Source organism: Halichoeres trimaculatus, unplaced genomic scaffold, assembly GCF_033239565.1.
Source record: "Halichoeres trimaculatus isolate MK-OKI-2021-1 unplaced genomic scaffold, fHalTri1.1 fHalTri1_scaffold_14, whole genome shotgun sequence".
Lineage (NCBI taxonomy): Eukaryota > Metazoa > Chordata > Actinopteri > Labriformes > Labridae > Halichoeres > Halichoeres trimaculatus.
The window spans coordinates 18,292,966-18,312,600 of NW_027437192.1; the positions used below are offsets into that span (position 1 = coordinate 18,292,966).

At 41.3% G+C, this 19,635-nt stretch overlaps 2 protein-coding genes across 2 annotated transcripts in view; one reads left to right on the forward strand and one right to left on the reverse strand.

Annotated features, from left to right (window-relative positions):
* The window catches only part of kcnq4 (potassium voltage-gated channel subfamily Q member 4), a 54,312-nt gene extending 38,859 nt beyond the window's left edge, over positions 1-15,453 (forward strand). The window contains exons 10-14 of the mRNA XM_074686683.1: positions 2,697-2,926; positions 3,024-3,123; positions 11,816-11,947; positions 13,286-13,424; positions 13,654-15,453. Coding sequence (XP_074542784.1) covers positions 2,697-2,926; positions 3,024-3,123; positions 11,816-11,947; positions 13,286-13,424; positions 13,654-13,857 — 805 coding nt within the window. The 3' untranslated portion in view covers positions 13,858-15,453. The remainder of the gene's footprint in view (positions 1-2,696; positions 2,927-3,023; positions 3,124-11,815; positions 11,948-13,285; positions 13,425-13,653) is intronic.
* A 1,601-nt stretch (positions 15,454-17,054) lies between these two features.
* cfap300 (cilia and flagella associated protein 300) lies at positions 17,055-19,324 on the reverse strand. Its single transcript, XM_074687264.1, has 7 exons — positions 19,074-19,324; positions 18,901-18,982; positions 18,624-18,693; positions 18,372-18,529; positions 18,119-18,291; positions 17,963-18,029; positions 17,055-17,671 (listed from the first exon to the last, which is right to left on the reverse strand). Exons 1-7 carry the CDS (start codon positions 19,181-19,183, stop codon positions 17,525-17,527), a joined length of 807 nt encoding a protein of 268 aa, XP_074543365.1. The 5' UTR covers positions 19,184-19,324; the 3' UTR covers positions 17,055-17,524.
* Between the last annotated feature and the right edge of the window lie 311 nt (positions 19,325-19,635).

Consider the following 19,635-nt stretch of genomic DNA (forward strand, 5'->3'; position numbering starts at 1 on the left):
ACTCCTTGGGAGCTGTCACGTCGTCCATCTCTTTATACAGTTTCTGGTTTGTTTATATGTTTAACAATGCGCCACTAACGCTGATCTGAGACCACTGTGTTGCAGGCCCCCCCCTCCACTGCTCCTCTGCATCTTTGTCTGCTCAGCTCATACACACGCCATCTCCACCGCCTCCCACTGTTCACTCACTGGTTCCTCTTCCTTTCTTCCTCTTTCTTTCCCTGTCTCTCCATCATGTCTTTTCCATGCCATCCACCCTCCATCCTCCATCTGTTCTCAGGAAGGCAGAAACTCCGTGCAGGTTTGTTCTTCCAGTCCAGAGCTGTGCTTGTCAATAAAAGGGGTAGTCATAGTGAAGGTGGATTTTCTGCTGTAGAAACTTTGTTGCGTTTTAATGAAACAAGGTTATTCATGATGGACTTGTGCATGCATGATAAAAGAAGTACATGAAATAAGTATTTATTTGGAAGACATGTCGTTAATTTGATGAGCTGGCGTCATTTTAGGATGATTACTGCCCTGTTTTGATGAATATACTCAGGTGAAACCTTCCACTTTTGCATGATCACTCAAACCCACCTCCTCACGTCTCACTGTGTGTCTCCATGATCCAAAACTGCCTCTCCTTTCTGATTTAATCCTTCAGTTTCAGGTAGGGCAGCAAAATTGGGTATAAAAAGAGCTTTTTGGATTATTGAGATGCCACTCCTCACCCTCGCCACCTCCCCCTCTCTCCCTGGTTTTCCTCCTTTTTGCTGTCCTCACGGGTTAACCATGTACCCAGGTTGTGTCCCACGACTCCTCATCCACTTCCCTCCAACCCTTCTTCCACTTCCTCTCCTCCCCTTACCCTCTCTCCCTCTGCCTTGTGTGTCTCCTCAGTCAGCTCCTTTCTAAAAAACGAGGTCTCTTCCGGATTCATGCTGGCCGCAAGCAGAGGTATCCACTGCAACGCGCCTGTGCACGGGGCACGCTAAAACGTCACCAAGACAATAACAACACTCGTACCTGTCATCAAACCCAAACAACCTGCTCATTTTACCCAAAACACTCAAAACCTGTGGGCTGGTGCAAGCTGAGGATGTTGATTTTTTTGAGAAGCTCTGTTACATTTCAATAAGATGCAGATGCTTTAATACATTCCTCATTCTCACCGTGAGCAGGCCCCCGTCCACAGCTTTGAGTGATTTCTTTCCTGTGATGAAATGAGGATTCTCCAGCTTGCTCTTGTGTGCTGGAGAATCCAGTTATGATCTTGCCTGGTTTGCTTGAACGCCATGATAAACCATGTGTAGATGACATACGTCTATATGGTTTATTAGTGTGACAAAGATAATTTTCCTTTTTTTTAGCCAAGTAGACATGTTTCATCAAACATCTCAGATGAAATGGCTAAAAACAAGTCAGCTCAATATTTTTTTCCCACTTTGTAGCTGAATCAAGAAACTGTCTTGCTCTGGATTTGCTGTATGCTTTCAATTTGCTTGTTTTTCTCATTTAAAATGTCTTCTTGGAGAGAACGCTAAATGATTCAACATGCTGTCCCATGTCAGATTAATCGTATAACCTTTTTACAAAATGAGTGTTTGTGCTGTATTTTGAAAAGGTCTTTAAGTGCTCAAATGCTTTGGTTGGCATGCGATATTCTTTCAGTGATTTGGAAAGAATGAGCGAGGTTCATGCTCCTGAATGCATCCGAATCATTCATAACTGCATGCTAAGGTCTTTCACTCTGTCTTCCCCACTCTCTCCAGTCTACCTGAAGCGTTTCAGCTTGTTTGTATGAAACGCCGATTTCCACTAACCTCCTTTAACTATTTAAATTTTAATTTAAATGGCTGCCTGTCACACACGCACAACAAAGAGTATATCATCGTAAAAAAAGAAAGGGGGAGTGAACTGGTCTGGAATTGCTCTGCGGTGCATGATGTTTGCATTTCCTCATGGATCCGTGACAGTGTGTAACGTGTAAGTGGCTGCAGAGGAGTAGTGGTCTCCAAAGCATGCTATAACAGCAGCGTTAGGGGTAAGAATGGCCGTCGAATAGCTCCCCTCCTGTAAATAGATGACCTCACATACCAGCCTGCCTTTGGTGGTGGTGAGTGGTATGGAGCGCGTAATGAGGAACCTTTGGTGCGACTGCGCCTTGAAGCTGATGTTTTAATGCTTATTCACTCTGCTGAAGGGATTAAGGAAGCGTGTCTTTTTATTCTGATGGTGGGTGGAACATTTTTCCGCCGTCCCAGCACTACTGCAAGTCTTGGATCAGGTTTCAGTCAGATCCTGCTGAATCAGGTGGCATGATAGGCACATTAAATAAGCAAATCTGCAGGGCAGAATCAGTTTTTAGCTTTTTATAGAGCGGTCCCTGTGGTCAGACGGTGTGCATGAAAAGTCAGCTAGTCTGTCCGTTGCTGTGGGAAATATTAATGTTTGTTTGTATCTGCGATTTTTGTGTTTGTTGATGATTTCTCTAAAATCAGAAGCCTTATTTTTTGCTGTTTCACTAACAAACTCTTTTCTAACAAGCTGAGGCTGCCCCTTTACTGCTTCAGTATGCTCCCTGGATAACACAGCTTAGTTCACCATGGAGGTCAAACGCATGGACCTGTGATTTCTAAATAGAAACTTTCCAATCATGATCCGCAAAGAACACTGCACCTGCAAATGGATGACTCTTGTATTTCCACTTTCAGCAGTAAAATGGGATTCAGGGATCGGATCAGGATGAACAATTCCCGATCATCCCAAACTATCAAGAACAAAGCGTCGCCGCTGCCTCCTGGCTCTGGGGTCCGCTGCTCTCCCAGTCAGGAAAATGTCCCTGAGGCTACCAGCCCAGGGAAGGTCCAGAAGAGCTGGAGCTTCAACGACCGCACACGCTTCCGTACTTCCCTAAGACTCAAACCACGACCACCTGCTGATGGTAGGATGTACACACACACACACACACCAAACACACAGTCAAATGCACACCACCATTGTTTCTGCATTTTGATGTGTGTCCCTCTGTTGATGCTCAGTGGAAGGGGTTGGTGAGGACAGTGTGGAGGACAAACCCTATTGTGACGTAGCCATGGAGGAGGTGATCCCAGCAGTGAAGACTCTCATACGGGCTGTCAGGTGAGTTCTGCTATCAAAGGTTGATTTGGTAAAAAAAAAAACAGTTTTTGTGGACCTGTTCACTTGTTTTGGTGAAACACTTTAAAGAGATGTATAAAACACACTTTCCCAAAGTGTTCACAGTAGCCACGTTTACATGAGGAGTTTTTCGTCTTTCCGAATGGAATCTTTCTGAATGACTTTTCCAAAAACAATAGTATAGATGGAAAGGAATATTCCAATCTCTGGTCTACATGCGCCGCTCTAATCAAACAGAATAGTCAACGGGGCATGCGCAGAAAAACGTAAACATCAAATGATTGATCAAAGATGGAGGACAACAGTTTTTTTTTATCATGGTATTGCAATACTCCATATTGAAAGTGTCCGTCTAGTCTTGAAATTATGTTCAGTTCTTCAAAGTTTGGATCAAAAACAAACTTTCCTCCAGTGCTGACTGCTCGCCGCCATTTTTAAAATTGAGGAACGTCTCTAGTTGCATCTTACGTCATATCTTAGCATGCGCTGAAAGAACGCACCCTGACAACTTTCCGTCTGAGTGGATACATGAAACCTCAATCTGTTTGGGGAAAGGAATATTCCACCTCTGCGAAACCGATTAAATGTCCATTCAGATTGGCACTTTTCTTTTGGAATAAGGTGTATACAAAGGTTAAATTCTTTCCGTTTGAGCAAATAAACCGAAAGCAAGCGGAATATTTGGGTTCATGTATACGTGGCTAGTGATGCCTCTGGTTGACCAAATATTATAGTATTTAGAAAAATTGACCTTGAGTTTAACTTGTTCTCGTACACATCATTGAAAGCACCTCAAAGGATGTTTAGAAAACTATAAAAATTTTGATAGATTAGGCTTTATAACACACATGAATCTCATTGGTCAAAACCTCATATCAATAGTGAGTTCTCAAATGCAGAAATGGTGCCAGGGACAAACCAATTTTTCATTCATAAATCAGTCACTGTTGCCAAATGTGTTGGTTAAATTACATTCAGGATATTTTTTAAGTTAGTTTATTTTTTGGGGGGCTCATGTCTTTAATGAGACAGGAGAAGACTGTGGATAGTTTAGGAAAAGGAGCGAGAGTGAGGAGTGACATGAGGGAAACAAGCCACAGGCTGTATTCAAAACCGAGCCACCTGCTCGAGGGTGAACCTCATGGAGCGCGACCTAGACTGCAAGGCCGTCTGCGCCCCGACATTCAGGATATTTTGTATACAAATCCATTGCCAACACTTACGAAGTCAAATAACTTGAACACCAGTGTTATAATTCACAGCCTGCCAGCCAAGCCATGCTGGGTCTGCAGGTTACTCCCTAAAAGGGGCGGGGTAAGCCAGAGCTTATTTGCATGTTCAGTTCTGGGGATGAAACACCTCGCTGAGAAATGCAGTAAAATAGAGGGATTTCAGAAAAAACACCACATACTGGGGATGTCCTGATCACATTATTTGCTCCAGATCCAATTTCAACTTTTTGATTTTGAGTATCTGCTTATCCCGATATTTCCCGATCTGATCTTTCAGTAATGCATTAAGAAAAAAGAAAAAAAAAACTCCCACAAGTTGTCCTTTGAGATTTTTTTTATTTTATTTAAATGAGGGTATCATTCTATCCAACATGGAAGTAGCTTTTTTTCTCCACTTAGTGCAGCATTGGATCAACAAAATAAAAATAACGATTCTCAGTGGTGCATCACAAGACAACAAACCCTAATTTGATGCAGAATAGTGCAATAATGTGTTGTTTATTGTATTTCCTCAGATGGCGAGTTAAATTGGACGTGTTGTATGACGCTCTGTTCTGTCCTCCGCGCTGAACGTCCGCCTTGCAAACTTTGCATATGGCTGTTGAACTGGCTTGACTTTCAAGCTTAAAAACCTTTCAAACTTTGGACATTTTCTCTGAGTCAAGACACTGCTGCTGGATGTAGGCTCATAGCGTTAGCCTCCTACTGTCGTTACAATTGTTACTAGAAGCCCGGGCGTCCCCCTAAATGTCACTTCCGTGCAGCCTTCCTAAACAGATCTACAAACTCATAGGGGTTGCGGGAGCGACACGTTATGAGCTTGTAGGTCTGCTTTTTTCTGCACGTCACTACTACAGATTGCAGTCTCGCCTTACACGGCTATGTGACAATAAGGTTGCAATGTCGTTGTTTGCAGTTTTGTTGTACTTGTTATAATGACAAATAAATGATTCTAAAATGAATGATACTGTGCTATTATATACATTTTAATTAAAAACAAAAACTAAGGCCCCAGGCTTTTCCGATTCCCTCTCCCCCGATCTCTGATAGTTAAAAAATGATGTGATCAGCCCCGATTCCGATCACGTGATCGGATTGGGACGTCCCTACCACATACGTAATCAGTCCTGCTCAAATGCCTTCAATAATCTATTTTCAATGAAGCAAGGGAACTAATTTCACAGATGATTAACTACAGTCATCTTTTAATAGTTATTTTGTGTAAAGCTTTACTTGCTTTGAAAGATCCTCTCAAACGAGTCAAACCAACTCTCCTGCAAGTGTTTTGTTTTTTCAGAAATGTATATAGAGTGATAAGCCCAAGACTAAAAATAAACTTTTCATCTAATAAAATTACATAAACTGCAGAAAAAAACAAATTTGCTTCAGGGGATACAAGGCCAAAGGTCAAAGATCTCCGAGTTGTTTTTTTTGTGTGTATTTGGACCAGAAAATGGTTCAACTTCTATTCGTTTTCTCAGCTGTATCCTGATGAGAAAGCCTCGAGCAAAGAAATCCTGGGCATTAAATGCTTGTGTTTCCAGGAACGTAACATTGTTACATCCCAATTTTGACACAACCAGAGATCTTGGTCACTAGTAGAAGCAGCTCACGTTGTCCAGGTGTACACAGACTAATCATGAGCTCGTCTTGGGTGTTAATGCATGCAGCAATGGGTGAACACACCGCTCCTACATTTAGGCCCTGCTGCCGTGTGCAAATTGAGCTGACGGAGGAGAAATATCCACTTAGGAGAGGTAACTGAGCCTCGCTGCAGGCCAGGTTATTTCCCCGGTCTGACCTTGTCACTCAGCTGGTTCAGGCCGGTCATGTGAAAGGTGGCGTGATAGGATGGCCTTCTAGTCCTCACAAACCCACACACACAGATCCTGCAGGATCGCACTACATCACGACAAATGATATCATTCAGTTCACACAAGGACAGCTGTTCCACTGATTAAAAGCATTCAAGAGTTTGATTCTGACCGCTGTCACTGTGTCATCTGCCCCTGTACGCTTTGTACACTTTGATGTAATGATGTTGTTGTGTGTCAGAGTTAAATACCCTCACACAACCTGATCATAGACAATCTACATACATGGAAACCACTTATTTTAGCCTCAACATAAAGAAAATAGAAACAATGCACAATCCATGAACTCTGTATGTGTGTGTGTGTGTGTGTGTGTGTGTGTGTGTGTGTGTGTGTGTGTGTGTGTGTGTGTGTGTGTGTAAGGAAATGCTCTGTATGCAAATCCTTACCAGAATTATAACAATTAGTAATTAATCATGATGTAATAAAAATAAAACAACACACATAACCTTCTGTTCTATAAACATATATAAACCCCAGAGACTGTGTCAAATGCAGACACATAGTAGTATGTGCACAGACTACACAAACACACCAACACAGGAGCAGTGGTAGTTTTTCACTGATGGAAGCAGAAAAAATACAACTGCCAGCAAACATCTGGTGTTGGGGCCAGGCCGGTCTCCAGAGAGGTGTGATGAAAGCGGATTATAACGGATCTCTTTCTGGTCCCCGATGTCAGAGCTGGTCCTTTCACAGCACTTCTCACGGTCGTGTGACGCTGTCAGTGCAGGTCCTTATGTACTCTGTGAAACTCCTGAATGAGGTGGGTAACATCCTGGAAACAGAGGGAGAAGCATCCTGAAAGCTCTGTTGTAAAGATGCAGTCGGTGTGATTACATCGTCCCGTCTGTGTGGTTCTCTGCATGGGCACAAACAGGCAGCCATCTGAATCATGAAAGCTGGTAAACAAAGTAAATCTGTTTGAATATTCAGATAATCTGCTGTACCAGGATACTGACATCTTAACGGAGGGTAAAGAGAATGATTTTTTTTGTTTTTTAGGAACAGCATTTATGCATTAAAAACTCATGAAACACTTTTTTCAAATGTGGAAGTATTTTACACTATCCTGTAGGATTCACTTCGACATCACCACTCTTTTCTATAAGTCACTCTTTGTTATAATAAGGTGTTTTAATGGATTAACATGAATAAATGAAGCATTGTTTCCTTTTTTCCCTTTTTTTATTGAAAAAACTTCTTATCTGTTGATTTACAGAAAATAGATGTTTTCTGACTTTAAATGCAGCATCATGGTATAATATTCTTTGATATGGTTATGCCCCTGATAATGAGGTCATTAAACGACCCCTCCTCGAGTTGCACTGACTCAGCAGAACTCTGACCTGAGCTGCTCCATGCTGCTGCAGACAATAGAAGAGAGGGAGTCCCTGTAAAAGTGCAGGTGTGTGTACAGCAGGTGCTTCACACACACACACACACACACACACACACACACACACACACACACACACACACGCACACGCTCACCAATACAGATTCTTCGCCAAGTTCACAATTGATGTCTATGAAACAGAATATTTGCAGCAGGCTTTAGTGCTGAGGTTTCACTTTGAAACGATGCACGTGGTTTATCAGTGCCTGACTGAATTCTTTTTATGGACACAGGGGGAAGAGAGAGGAAGAAGTGGGAGGAAAAGAGGGTGAGGTGGATGGAAAAATGGAAAAACAAGGCCCCATATCTTTGAATGTTAGGATGCTCTGTGCTGTGAGGAACTATCGGTTAATGATTTTAGCACCCCCTATAGGCAAAGATGTGCATCTTATCACTCATGTAGAGACATGAGGTGGAGGAAGAAACATACTAACTTATCTTATATGCTTTTAAAACTGTTTAATCCAATAAATCAGCCCATTTAAATTAGTTACGACAGCATTATTCCGTAAATACACACCTTTCGGTAATTATTCATTGTTTAATAATTTACTAAAGGAAATTAGTTCAAACCTTTAAACAAATACCAGGTGCTGGCTGCAGTAGAAACCCATCCCTACAGCACTAAAGTTATGCTTGACCTTGTCATCTCTTACAGTCATCTCCAGAGACAGAAGTAATGCACTAAACTGATGGAACAATTATTAAAGTCAATTAGTTACTCAAATGGGCTGTGAGGAGTTTCTAAGTGATCTTGAAAAAGTCTCCCTTCTAGATTTATGCGTGATCGTAATCCACACTTTAAAGTTAGATTATCAGCACCAATATAGTTTATTTGAAAATGCTGCTTCTTAGCTTCCCGATCAGGTCGAGAAAGACTGGGTTGATTTATGGAACGTCTAAGTCTCTATGACGACACGACACCGGCTGACAAAGTTTAGTAGTGAGAAGATAGACCCGTGTTTTATTCTGCTGAAATTGATTTTTATGCTTAATTTTGTAGTGATGGTGGACACAGGAGCCAAACTGTCAGATAGAAAAAGGTCAGAAGAGCAGAAGAAGCCAAACAGGAGAGTGATAGAGCACAAGCTAAAGGCTAAAACACTGGCTAAGCTGTTTGTGATAATGTTCATTCCAACCCACATGCAGCAGGTATTCTGCAGTGGTCTGTTCAAACTTGAGAGTCTATCAATAAAATAAAATAAAATAAAGAGTGAGGTTACGTTAGTTCTGCTTGGTAGATGACTGGCAGGACAAAACCAGGATTCACTTACATCACACATTATGGACATGTCTCACAGCACCAGGCTGCCAGTTGCTCTAAATATAGCCGGCTACTAAACTACGGTACAAACTAACAATGTTTGCTTGTTGTCACCTTTCAACCAAGGGGCAACATCTGGTTAGTAAAAATGAAGCCTATGCGAAAGTGCTAAATGTTGCTGTTCATCGAGAATCCACATGAGGTAGGCTGCAGAAAGACCAGAAGTCACGTACACACCCAGCAATAATAACACAGAAGCATATTTACAACCTGGTTCAAAGAACGACTTGGGTCTTAAACGCCGATTTCACTATCGGCACACACTGTGGTGAGTGAATTTTTTTTTCTAACTTGGCGGTTAAGAAGTTATTAGGATTGTTCGATTGTCCAATCAGAGACAGAGCTCAGGTCATGTGTCTGAAATGAAACTCACAGCCAGCGTCATAACAAATGTGGCTGCGTCCGTGGACTGGCTTAATTTCAATTGTCAGGAACAGACGCGTGACGCTGTGGAGGCTACGTCCATGTTTCATACAGTCTATGGTTTCAACAAACAGCGCTACCTAAGTGTACTGATAAATTCCTTACCTCATCGTATCTTGTAGAAAGTTGCCTTTAACAAAGAATACTTTTTTTATGATCTGAACTACATTCATTTCCAAAATAAAGACAAGTCTTGTTAAAAGTCACCTCTTCACGACAGTGTGTGAGAGCCAGAAGGTGGCGCTGCAGTCCAGGTTAAACAGATCCTCCTCGCAGCACATTTAATCATGCTAATTTCTCCAGAGGGCAGAGTTCCCGAATGATCCCTTTCAAGACACTCCAACATCTGTTGTACCTAAAAACTCACAGAGGCTCTAGATCTTCCTCATAACATTTAGAAGTGAATCGGCTGATGTATATTTTTAAAGAATGAAGCATTCATTCAGGATTTATCCCTTTAGAAATGATTGAAAACATGTCTTGCAGTATTTGTGTTATATTTTGTGCAGGTAGCGTGGTCTAATCTGGCGAGACACCAGACTCCCCTGCCTGGTCCACCTAGGGTTGGTGTCAGCATAACAGTCATTTTATTAAGCCTCAGATAAAACCTCCCCATTGGACACTATCAGGTATCCAACTTTGCTGAATTGCAAGAAAAATAATAAAAGGACTAACTATGCAAGTATTTTTAGGCCAGGGATGACACTTCCTGTTCTGGCAATGACGCTTGGTTTCAAAGTGTCCGGTTCCTCACATTAGAGGGTATAATACGCTTCAGTGAGCTGTGCCAGCTGAACTGTGCCTCTGCCAGAGACTTCTTTCTAGGATGTGTGTGTAAATGGGGGGGGGGGGGGGGGGGGGGGCAAAGCCTGACAGTGTATGAAAGCCTCAGCATTGACAGAAAAAGAGTCAGCATTTTAACAAAACCCTTGGAGGGTCCGAATCAAAAGTAACCCCCCCACACACACACCATTCCCCCTGTTTCCCCAACCTTTTTTTGCACCCACACCTGAGACCAACCCTGGCAAAAAATCTGCATCTACCTGCAAAATAAGAAAAGGCTTCCTGCAAAAAAAGAAAAAAAAAACCTGAACGTAGGAGTCATCAAGAAACAGAGAGTGCTTTGTGAGGTGGGAGAGTGTGCTGATGGCTGCTACGCCACCAGCTGTAGACTCCACCACTCCTCCTCCTCCTCTCGCTCCTCTTCTCCTTCCCTCACACCTTCTCCTCTTTGTTGCAGCAGCATTCACTGCACAAAACCGTATGTGGCTGCTGTAAATGCAAGCGCTGCAGACCTCAACAAAGGTTACTTGAGAAAGTGACCCCTCCGTCTAAGTTCAAATTTCACTTTGCTGCTGCTGCTGCTTAGTCCAGGTAGCTGTGTAAGTTTGCACGCTGTGCTTCTCAGATAGTACGGGTGAATGCAGCTGTGGCAGAGTAGTTTGGTTTTTGTGTGTGTGTGTGTGTGTGCGACGTTTGTCTGAGAGCCGCTGAGTGTTTCTGATCTTCCGCTTACTTGACCTTTGATGTGATTTCTTTTCTTCCTCCTGTGAAAATGTCGGGTATTATAGTCGACTTAGTGGTCTGGTTGTGTGAGATAGGATTCCCTCGTAAAAATAAAAAAATAACTGAAGAAAAGAAAAGAAGAAAACTGCGCCGCTTTCTCTCTCTTTCACTCCTTCATCTCTGTCCTCCTGACTTGTAGAGCAATCCATCACTGGTGGAGATGACACTACGACTGTGTAGATTCTGTCCTGCTTACACTTGATGTTTCCTTACTTTCTGTGGAGTCTGTATCAATGATCTATGGATGACACACCCAATACACACACACACACACACACACACACATCCTTCCCTCCATCCACAGACTGCTGTGGCACGGGATGCTGTCAGGGGTGCGTTCAGGTGCAGGAGTGCTGGGTCAACATTCCTTGGTGTGATTCCCCCTCTCATTTAGATGTGGGCGGCGATGAGTGGGAGCAGCTGTGGTACAATGTTGGCACTATAATGGCTGCCACACTGAAAGATGAGTAGAAACAGAGGGGAATCTCTATTGCAATGTGTGTGTGTGTGCGTGTGTGTGAGTGTGTGTGTGTGTGGTACCCATTACTATTTGTGGGTTTGTACTAATTGCTGAAACAGCAAGTCCAGATAAGTAAATGTCTCCTGGAGATGTTGTCATCATCACAATATATCCACATGGTTTGGTGCGGTGGCGTCTCTGCCCTCTTTATGGGGCTGTTAGTGAACGATAAGGTCACTCTGACTGTAATTAATCTTGTTTGATCTCAGGGTGTCCCTGCCTCGTTTGATAGCTGTCCTGCCATTGCATTTTTCCAAAGGTTTACAGTACGTCCATACATGTGCTGTATGAGGCTCTTTGTGGTGCTAACAGTGAGTGTGGTGTGTCTTTGTGTAGGATCTTAAAGTTCCTAGTGGCAAAGAGGAAGTTTAAGGAGACACTGCGGCCGTACGATGTGAAGGACGTCATTGAGCAGTACTCTGCAGGACACCTAGACATGCTGGGACGTATCAAGAGTTTGCAGATGAGGTAGGGGTTACATTTTAAACTGTATTCATGAAAAGTGTTGGAATAAAAAGGTGAGTCCAACAATAACAGAAATAAACAGCCCCACCCTGCAATAGGGCAATTCACACTTTTTTCTTATTTTGTTTTAAAAAACAATGGAAGAAAAAAATAGCAAGATTTAAAAGAATCAAATTTATCCCATCATTTTTTTAGTGATTGTTCTGGTCACTGCTGTCAAGCTGTCATTTAATTGCATATTGCCATTTTTTATTTTTATATTGGAAGTCCTTGTTCTCAGTAAGGCACTACAATTCACAGGTAATTTGCATAGCTCTAAAGAGGAAGATTCTTTGTGACAAAAGTGACAAAACTTGTCCACTTGATTCAAAATTCAAAGAGTTTATTGTCATTTCCACAGTAAAGAAACGTTTTTCCCTGTACAATGAAATTCTTTCTTTGTTGTTCACAATGAAAGCAAACAGTAAAATATTTTAGAATCGCTAAGATGGAAATAAAAAAATATAATAATAATAAAATAATAACAGTAAATACAAATGTACAAAGAGTACAGAAAATAAGGCAGTTGAAGTCAGTGCGAAGTGCAAATATAATTTTATCAGTGCAAAAATGAAAGAAATTCCTGCAAAAATATGAATGCAATTGTGTGTAGCTCTTGACTTCATATTAAAATTTACAGATTTGTCCAGTCCAATCCAACCCAATCCAATCCAACATTATTTGTTAAGCACTTTAAAAAACAACCATAGTTAAAACAAAGTGCTGTACAAGAGAGTGAATAAGATACAAGATAAAAGAATAGACATAAAACACAAGTAAAATGAATTTGTCAAAGACAAGGAGCAGAATAAAAGACATGAAACAAATTAAAATGAATAAAAACACAGAAGAAGCAAAATAAAATAAATAAACTTAATAAAAATAATAATACAATCGCCAGCCACTGTACTTCAAAGGCCAGGGAGAAAAAGTGGGTGTTCCAGTGTTGTCCAGTGATATATATTTATGTATTATAAACTCTGAGGTCAAAGAGGAATTTTGTGCAAGGTGATTTCTGGGTTAATCATTTTCTTTCACCATATACCAACATAAGACTGTCAATGTGAAAAGTCATAAGATTAGTAAACAAACAGGATATAGTAAATCAGACTGTTCAGACAAGAGGAGGTGGTAGGAGGGTTTTGGATAGAGCCAAACTGCCTATTCCACCATTTCCAGTCTTTATTCATTCACACTAGACTGAAAATAAAAGTGTTTAATTTGTTGTGTTATTATAAAAATATTTTCTGCTTCTGTTAAGGCTTTACTGTAAATATCATGATGTGTTCCTTTTATTCTAAGAGTGGATCAGATAATTGGGCGAGGAGCTGTGCAGCCGGATAAGAAGGCTCGCCCTGAAAAGGGGGAGAAGACGCCACCGGAGCTAGACCCACTGGATGAGTTGAGCATGATGGGCCGTGTCGTTAAGGTGGAGAAACAGGTATTAAAGTTTGATCTATAAAGTTTTTTTTTTATGTATGGAGGGTTACATTCTGACTAGAAGCTCTAAAATCCTTAGGAGGAGAAAAGAGAGGACAAGAGAAGCATGACACATTGTTGTCTATTGTGTGTGTGTGTGTGTGTGTGTGTGTGTGTGTGTGTGTGTGTGTGTGTGTGTGTGTGTGTGTGTGTGTGTGTGTGTGTGTGTGTGTGTGTGTGTGTTCGCTCAGGTCCAGTCCATAGAGAACAAGCTGGACCTCCTGCTCAACTTCTACTCTCAGTGCCTAAAGAAAGGCTCCTCTAACTTCACTCTGTCCTCACTCCTGGACCCTGACCTGACATCTGACTACCACAGCCCCACGGACCAAAGAGACCTCTTCCCCTCGGCCAACACGCTGAACATCTCTCAGTCGGAGAGTGGAAACTTGGACTGACAGTGAGCTGAGCAGTCTGCAGGGCTGTTTGAACACAAAGACCTTTACACGACGTCTTCCTGTGGCTGAGTCTGCAACTCGAGCAGCCTGAACCTTAATGTCTTCATCACTTCATTTCATTTCATCTGAGTCTGCGATGATTTCTTTTTTCTTCTCTTCCTCTTCTTTATCCTGAAATGAATGTGTCTCCAGAGCTGATTCAAGACAAAGGCCACCAGAGGGCTCCACCTGACGAGGAGCTCCAGCCAAAGCTGCTCACCACACACACACGTCTGTCAACCCGACACGATGAGGATGAGGAGTGGACACATGAAGAGCGATGAATGACTACTGAACCACTCTCAGCTGCTCACCTCATGCTTCATAAATATACCAACTTTACAGCTTCAAATCAGACTCAGACTTTAGATTTTTCTACTTTTTTGAGAAATCTGTTGTACCGTATAGATATTTCTCTTTTTCTTGGCTGTTTGAATCACCTGGGTGAGAAATATCGACCCGATGCTGGAGATTTGCTAAAAGCTGGATTCACACACACACACACACACACACACACACACACACACACACACACACACACACACACACACACACACACAGAAGAAGAAGAAGAAGACGAAGGAATTTTGTCGAGACATGTCTCCCAAAGACCTCCATAGATGGTCCCTCTCCAAACTCAAAACCAGTTATTCTTAATGAGTGAATCCTGCTCTGAATTACTCAAACTCACCCGACTGAGACAGATGGAAGAATGTGTTGAAACGACTGATATGTACAGCACTTTTTATTCATTTTCATATTCTTCATCTCCAACAAGCCCACATGCAAAAAAAGAAAAAAGAAAAAAAGAAGGGATCGTATTCCCTGGTTGGCTGGTAAGTCCTTCCTATTAAGGTTGTAGTACAGCTAAAATGTCCTTTATTGTGCAAAATCCTTTTTTTTGCAATGTTTAGAGGCTCATGTAGCTCTTAAAGTATTTAAGAAAGCTTTCTTAATCAAGACACCCCTCAAGTCTCTCTGTCTTGCAGCCCGTCCTCTGGACATGCATGCTCCTCAGACCAGCCCTGTAGATAAAGCTCACTGATCTCAGAGTTTAGACATCCAGCCTACAATTAGTGAGAGATCCCTGACCTCTCCTTCCCCCTCTTACAGTCAGCAGCTGTGGATACTTTCTGGCCATTCTGGTGCAGTTTTGATACAATAAAAAGCCTCTAAGACGTCCAAGTCTAGTGCATGAACTCCAGACCAGTACCCTTATGAATGCACAAGTCTTAGGAAATCCAGGACCCAGCCTTACAGCATCACACCGTTAGCAATGCGTGCACTCATCAACCATCACACCCTGTCGGCCAAAGTCTCTTCAGTAGTCTTTCCTGGTTCTTTCTTCAAGATTCTTGATGCACGTCTGTGCTCGTGGACAAAACTGGAGAGTGCAAAAATGCACAAACATACACACAAACACACAATGTGCTCAATTCCTTTTCTTAAATTCTCGGCACTTGATAGATATGACACTTTTTTTTTGTCTGTGTTCTAGTCTCTTTTCTGTAAATCTGTTCATGCACTCGATTTTGTGTAACCTATTATAGCAAATTTTCTATTTTTTTTATAATTTTGGTTATTAAAGCGAATGTAGAGTTTTAAATTAATATATTTAATATAGTCAGATATGATCTTGAACTAATGTAGCATTGTTTTTTGTCGAAATGAATCATGGATGATGACACACCTGTAACCACATACAGCTGATCAGGTTCACATTCACAGAGCTCTACGTATATTTTCTGATGTCGTCAGATAATTGCTGCCAGCTTGGACTAAGAAAACGTTCATCCTGCTGTTTCTGGCCAGTGAAAACACTGATTCTACCCTCACATGTGAGTCATTTACATGGTGCAGTCAAACCAGTTGACTCAGGTGCTCCACTTTTCCAACCAAGTCTAGACTTCATGGCTCGGTCTGTTTGGATCTGTAAATGTCAACTTTTGCATTTGTTTCATGTAGAAGAGATAGAGCGCTTTGGCCTAATTAAAGCAGAGGAGCCTGCCTAGTTGAGGCATTATTAGATTGTCATTTCATTGTCATGTGGAATGCTGAGCTTCATCAAACGGTCAGTGAAACCCCTGTAATGCATGTTGTTGTTAGGGGTGGCCCCAGTATTAGAAGAAAAAACAGAATGAAAGGATCCTGTGCCTTCTATGTCATTCTTCTATAACTATAAAATGTTAGCTTTTGAATTTTTTTTTTCAAAACCTGGGTTATAAAACCCTTAAAATGGTCAAAAGTACTTAAGGGTTGGTCCTCATGGCTGCTGCAGTCTTTGATCTCCTCTGACAGTATTCTGTATACTCAACACATGAGTGTATCTCTACCAGGAAATCCCCTCTTCGACCCCCTTACTGTACTTTAACACCAGGAGGCACAGACGTCTGTAATATCACAGAAAACTCTGCAGGCATGTCTCCTTTCATAAGCATGTCCCATTAGAGGAAAATGGCTTCCACAGAACTACCTCTGAGGTCACTAGGGGGCAATAGTCTAGAAACCTGAGTATGAGACTCCTTATAGGTGATTGTCTAACTGACTGAATGCAATGCATGACTTGATGTGCACGTTCTCTTCTTCACTCTGTTCTTCCTCATGACTTCCAAACCATTGTTCACTGACTTGCTGCCATTTTACATTCCAGCTCGTTGCCCTTTAACTGGTAGGTTTATGGAACTGTTGTTAAAATGAAACACAAACTGATCAAAGCAATAAGCAAAAGCAACAAAGTCTTCCAATTCCAAGACATATGGGATAACAGAGAATGGAGCTTATCTTGTTTTCTAATCTAATGCACACCTCTATTTGATCCTTTAGGAAGTACGAAAATGTGTATCTGCTGAGGTTAGAATTAGCTCACTCAACTAACTTATTAATTTATTTGTTTCAATAAAGCTCTTTGGACTGTTTGCTGACTCCTGTTCCTTTTTTTAATCCAGACATTTCCAACAAATATCATGTAGCGTTCACTATCCTCGAGACATTTATTTCTCCCTTGGTTTAAAAGTAGTTAGAAAAACAAAACTGCAGACAAACTTTAGAAGTAATGTGATTTCTGTAAAATAATAAACAGGATGGTACAGAGAAAGATTTCTCAACATAAAACTCAAACTCAATTCTTCATCACTTAAGAAGGAAAAATATAACACCCTATGTTAAACTGTGTATTAGTGGTGTAGCACAAGCATATATACATAAAGCTCCTGTGGAGTTTTTAACTGGTTATGAAACAGTCTGAAAACGACAGTGGCAACTCTTTGTGACCTCAGAAAAGCAAAGAAAACTCTCAGTAAAAGGATGGATGATTTTTATATTGATACTTAGAGGCCCGTAACAACAGCAAGGGGGTAGGTGTCAGGCAAGATGTCACTGTTTAAAAATAATGAGGGTGAGACACTTGGCTTGAAAAATTTCTTCGGGATGAACAGAACAGAGTCAGCAAAGATGTATGGAGTACCACTTTGTCCATTGGGAGACCACAACAATTAATAAAAAAACAAACAAACAAACAAAAAAGTTTCCTCATTGGGGCTTTGATTGTGATAGACAACAAAAGGCCAAACATATGTCAAATAATAAGGCATATTTTTAAACTGTGACTAAAAAGTTATTCCATTTTTCTTTACAAATCTTCGGCTTTGATGTCAAAGCTTCCCACACCGTAGTGGTGGTAAAATAAGGTCACATGTCTTTTATAAGGGTCCACAATCAAATAGGCAAATGTCTGTTCCTCCTCCCGTCCCCCAGGGAAACATCTACCAGAGTCATCCTGCAGAGAAAAAAAAAAGCATGTAAATAATAAAATCATGATTAAAAAAACACAAATACATTTTATCTCATCTATGGAAAGATGTGAAATTGGACTGTTACTGTTTATAAAGGAATCTTGCGGTGAAGTGTTTTGTTAACAGATGTGCAGGTATTTAGTTTATGAATAAATGCCTATTAATCAGGTGATTTACATTACTTTGCTTTGTCAGCAAATAAGATGTAATGACCCAGTCAATGTTAGTCTGTAGTTAAATAAAAATGTATTGTATGTATGCATATGGTTACTTACATGGGCACAGACTTTGAGGATAGATGAGACAACACTGATCTTCTTGGTCTCTGGATGCTTCTGAACACTATATCCAAGTAAAGAGTAGAAACACAATCTCACTAAATTTAAAAAAAGTACTCAAAAAAAGATGACAGACTGGTAGATTTTAGCCACCTGATCAGGTCTTTATAGATGAGCTTTGTGGTGCTGATGTAAGGATCTATGGTGTCCTCATGTTGACAGAGCTCCCCTCCAAAACACAGGTGCTTGAAGATGCAAAACAGAAATTCTCTTCGCTCCTCTCTTCCAATCACAGAATAGTGCTCAGAGTCCTCCTCCCGCAACATCTGGAGGAAGAAAGTTTTTTTTTTAACCTCAGTCCATGAAAGACAGATACAAATGGTTCAAAGAAAAAAAAGAGAGTAACCTGTCTGAGTTCATCATAGTCTGGGTAGACATCATGAAGGCATTTAACTACATGACCAGAGGGCCTCAGGACACCACAGGAGTAAATGGGATCAAACAGCTTCATGGAGACTTCAGTGCACAGCACCTGTTCCACATCAACACACACCACTGGCCTGTCTGCAACATACAAAGAAAATATCTCATGAGATTGGACTAAGCTATTCACCTGCTGACATCAACACTCTTTTAAAATGAGTGATTTTAGGTATACCAAGAGTCATCCGGGCTCCACCCTTCATGTTCCTCAAACTGGAAACAACATTGGGATCTCTGAAGAAACACTGACATCATAACCAACACCAGATTAATCAAGAGGGGATGTAGTGGATCTAGTGCTCTGTTACAAGGGATAAATTACACCAATTTACACATAAAATGAACATAACCAGCAAAGGAAAGGTTAGCACAAATTATTTACACCTTAATTTGAAAATACATGTTTAATTTAAGTCTGGATATTAGGCCAAGTTATGATTTTTGGGTCTTACTAGTGCAAACCTGTCACTTTTGTACGGGTAAAAGCTCTGGTCAAAGCTGAAGCACTGAGCTGAAATCCTCCCAAGCATGGACCTAGAATTAACCCAAACATAAGCGTCAATTATGGATTACAAACATCACATTCGTGTTTTTTTTTCAGGGAGGGAAACATTTTACAACTCACCATTTCATTAACAGAGCTAGCGTGTCTCTGTCTTGAAGGAAAGAGGGCTTCTTCGCGGGAAGCGGAGAAAAAGAAAACGTCTGCTCAAACTCGCATCCCTCTCCTGCCATGTTTATCACCTCCAATGTTGTTCTTGGGCCCGTTGAAAAGAGGTCACAGGTATATGTTCAAAGGCCACTCAGCCAATAGGCGAACAGTCTTTAGCGATTTGTCCGGTTGTATGATATTATGCCGGAGTAGTCAGTCTACTGTTGTACTTGTTGCCTAGCAACGTCGCTGTGGCCCAGAACATTCTCAACATTAAATGCTAGCTAATCAAGGCTAATTTAAGCCTAGTTAGCCCACTAGTTTTTATCTTGATTCGCCAGTATCCCCTGACTTTTCTCAAAAGTTTCTAAAATTCTCTGTCTCTGTCCACCAAACGTACTTTGAGAAGATGTTAAGTCTTCACAACCACTAGAGGGCAGCCATGTCCCGCTGTAGTGACGGCACTGTTGCACTGTTTTTGGCCTACAGACTTTTTGGTTCATAGAAACAGTCTTGTGATTTTGTAATTCCTGTC

Bases quoted from the DNA above. Each gene is read 5' to 3' on its own strand.
- cfap300 (XM_074687264.1), bottom strand. From the start codon at position 19,183: ATGGCAGGAGAGGGATGCGAGTTTGAGCAGACGTTTTCTTTTTCTCCG. The intron at 18,983-19,073 runs GTGAGTTGTAAA...GGTTAATTCTAG, and splicing joins CTAGCTCTGTTAATGAAATG to GTCCATGCTTGGGAGGATTT. The intron at 17,672-17,962 runs GTAAGTAACCAT...TTTTCTCTGCAG, and splicing joins TCCTCAAAGTCTGTGCCCAT to GATGACTCTGGTAGATGTTT.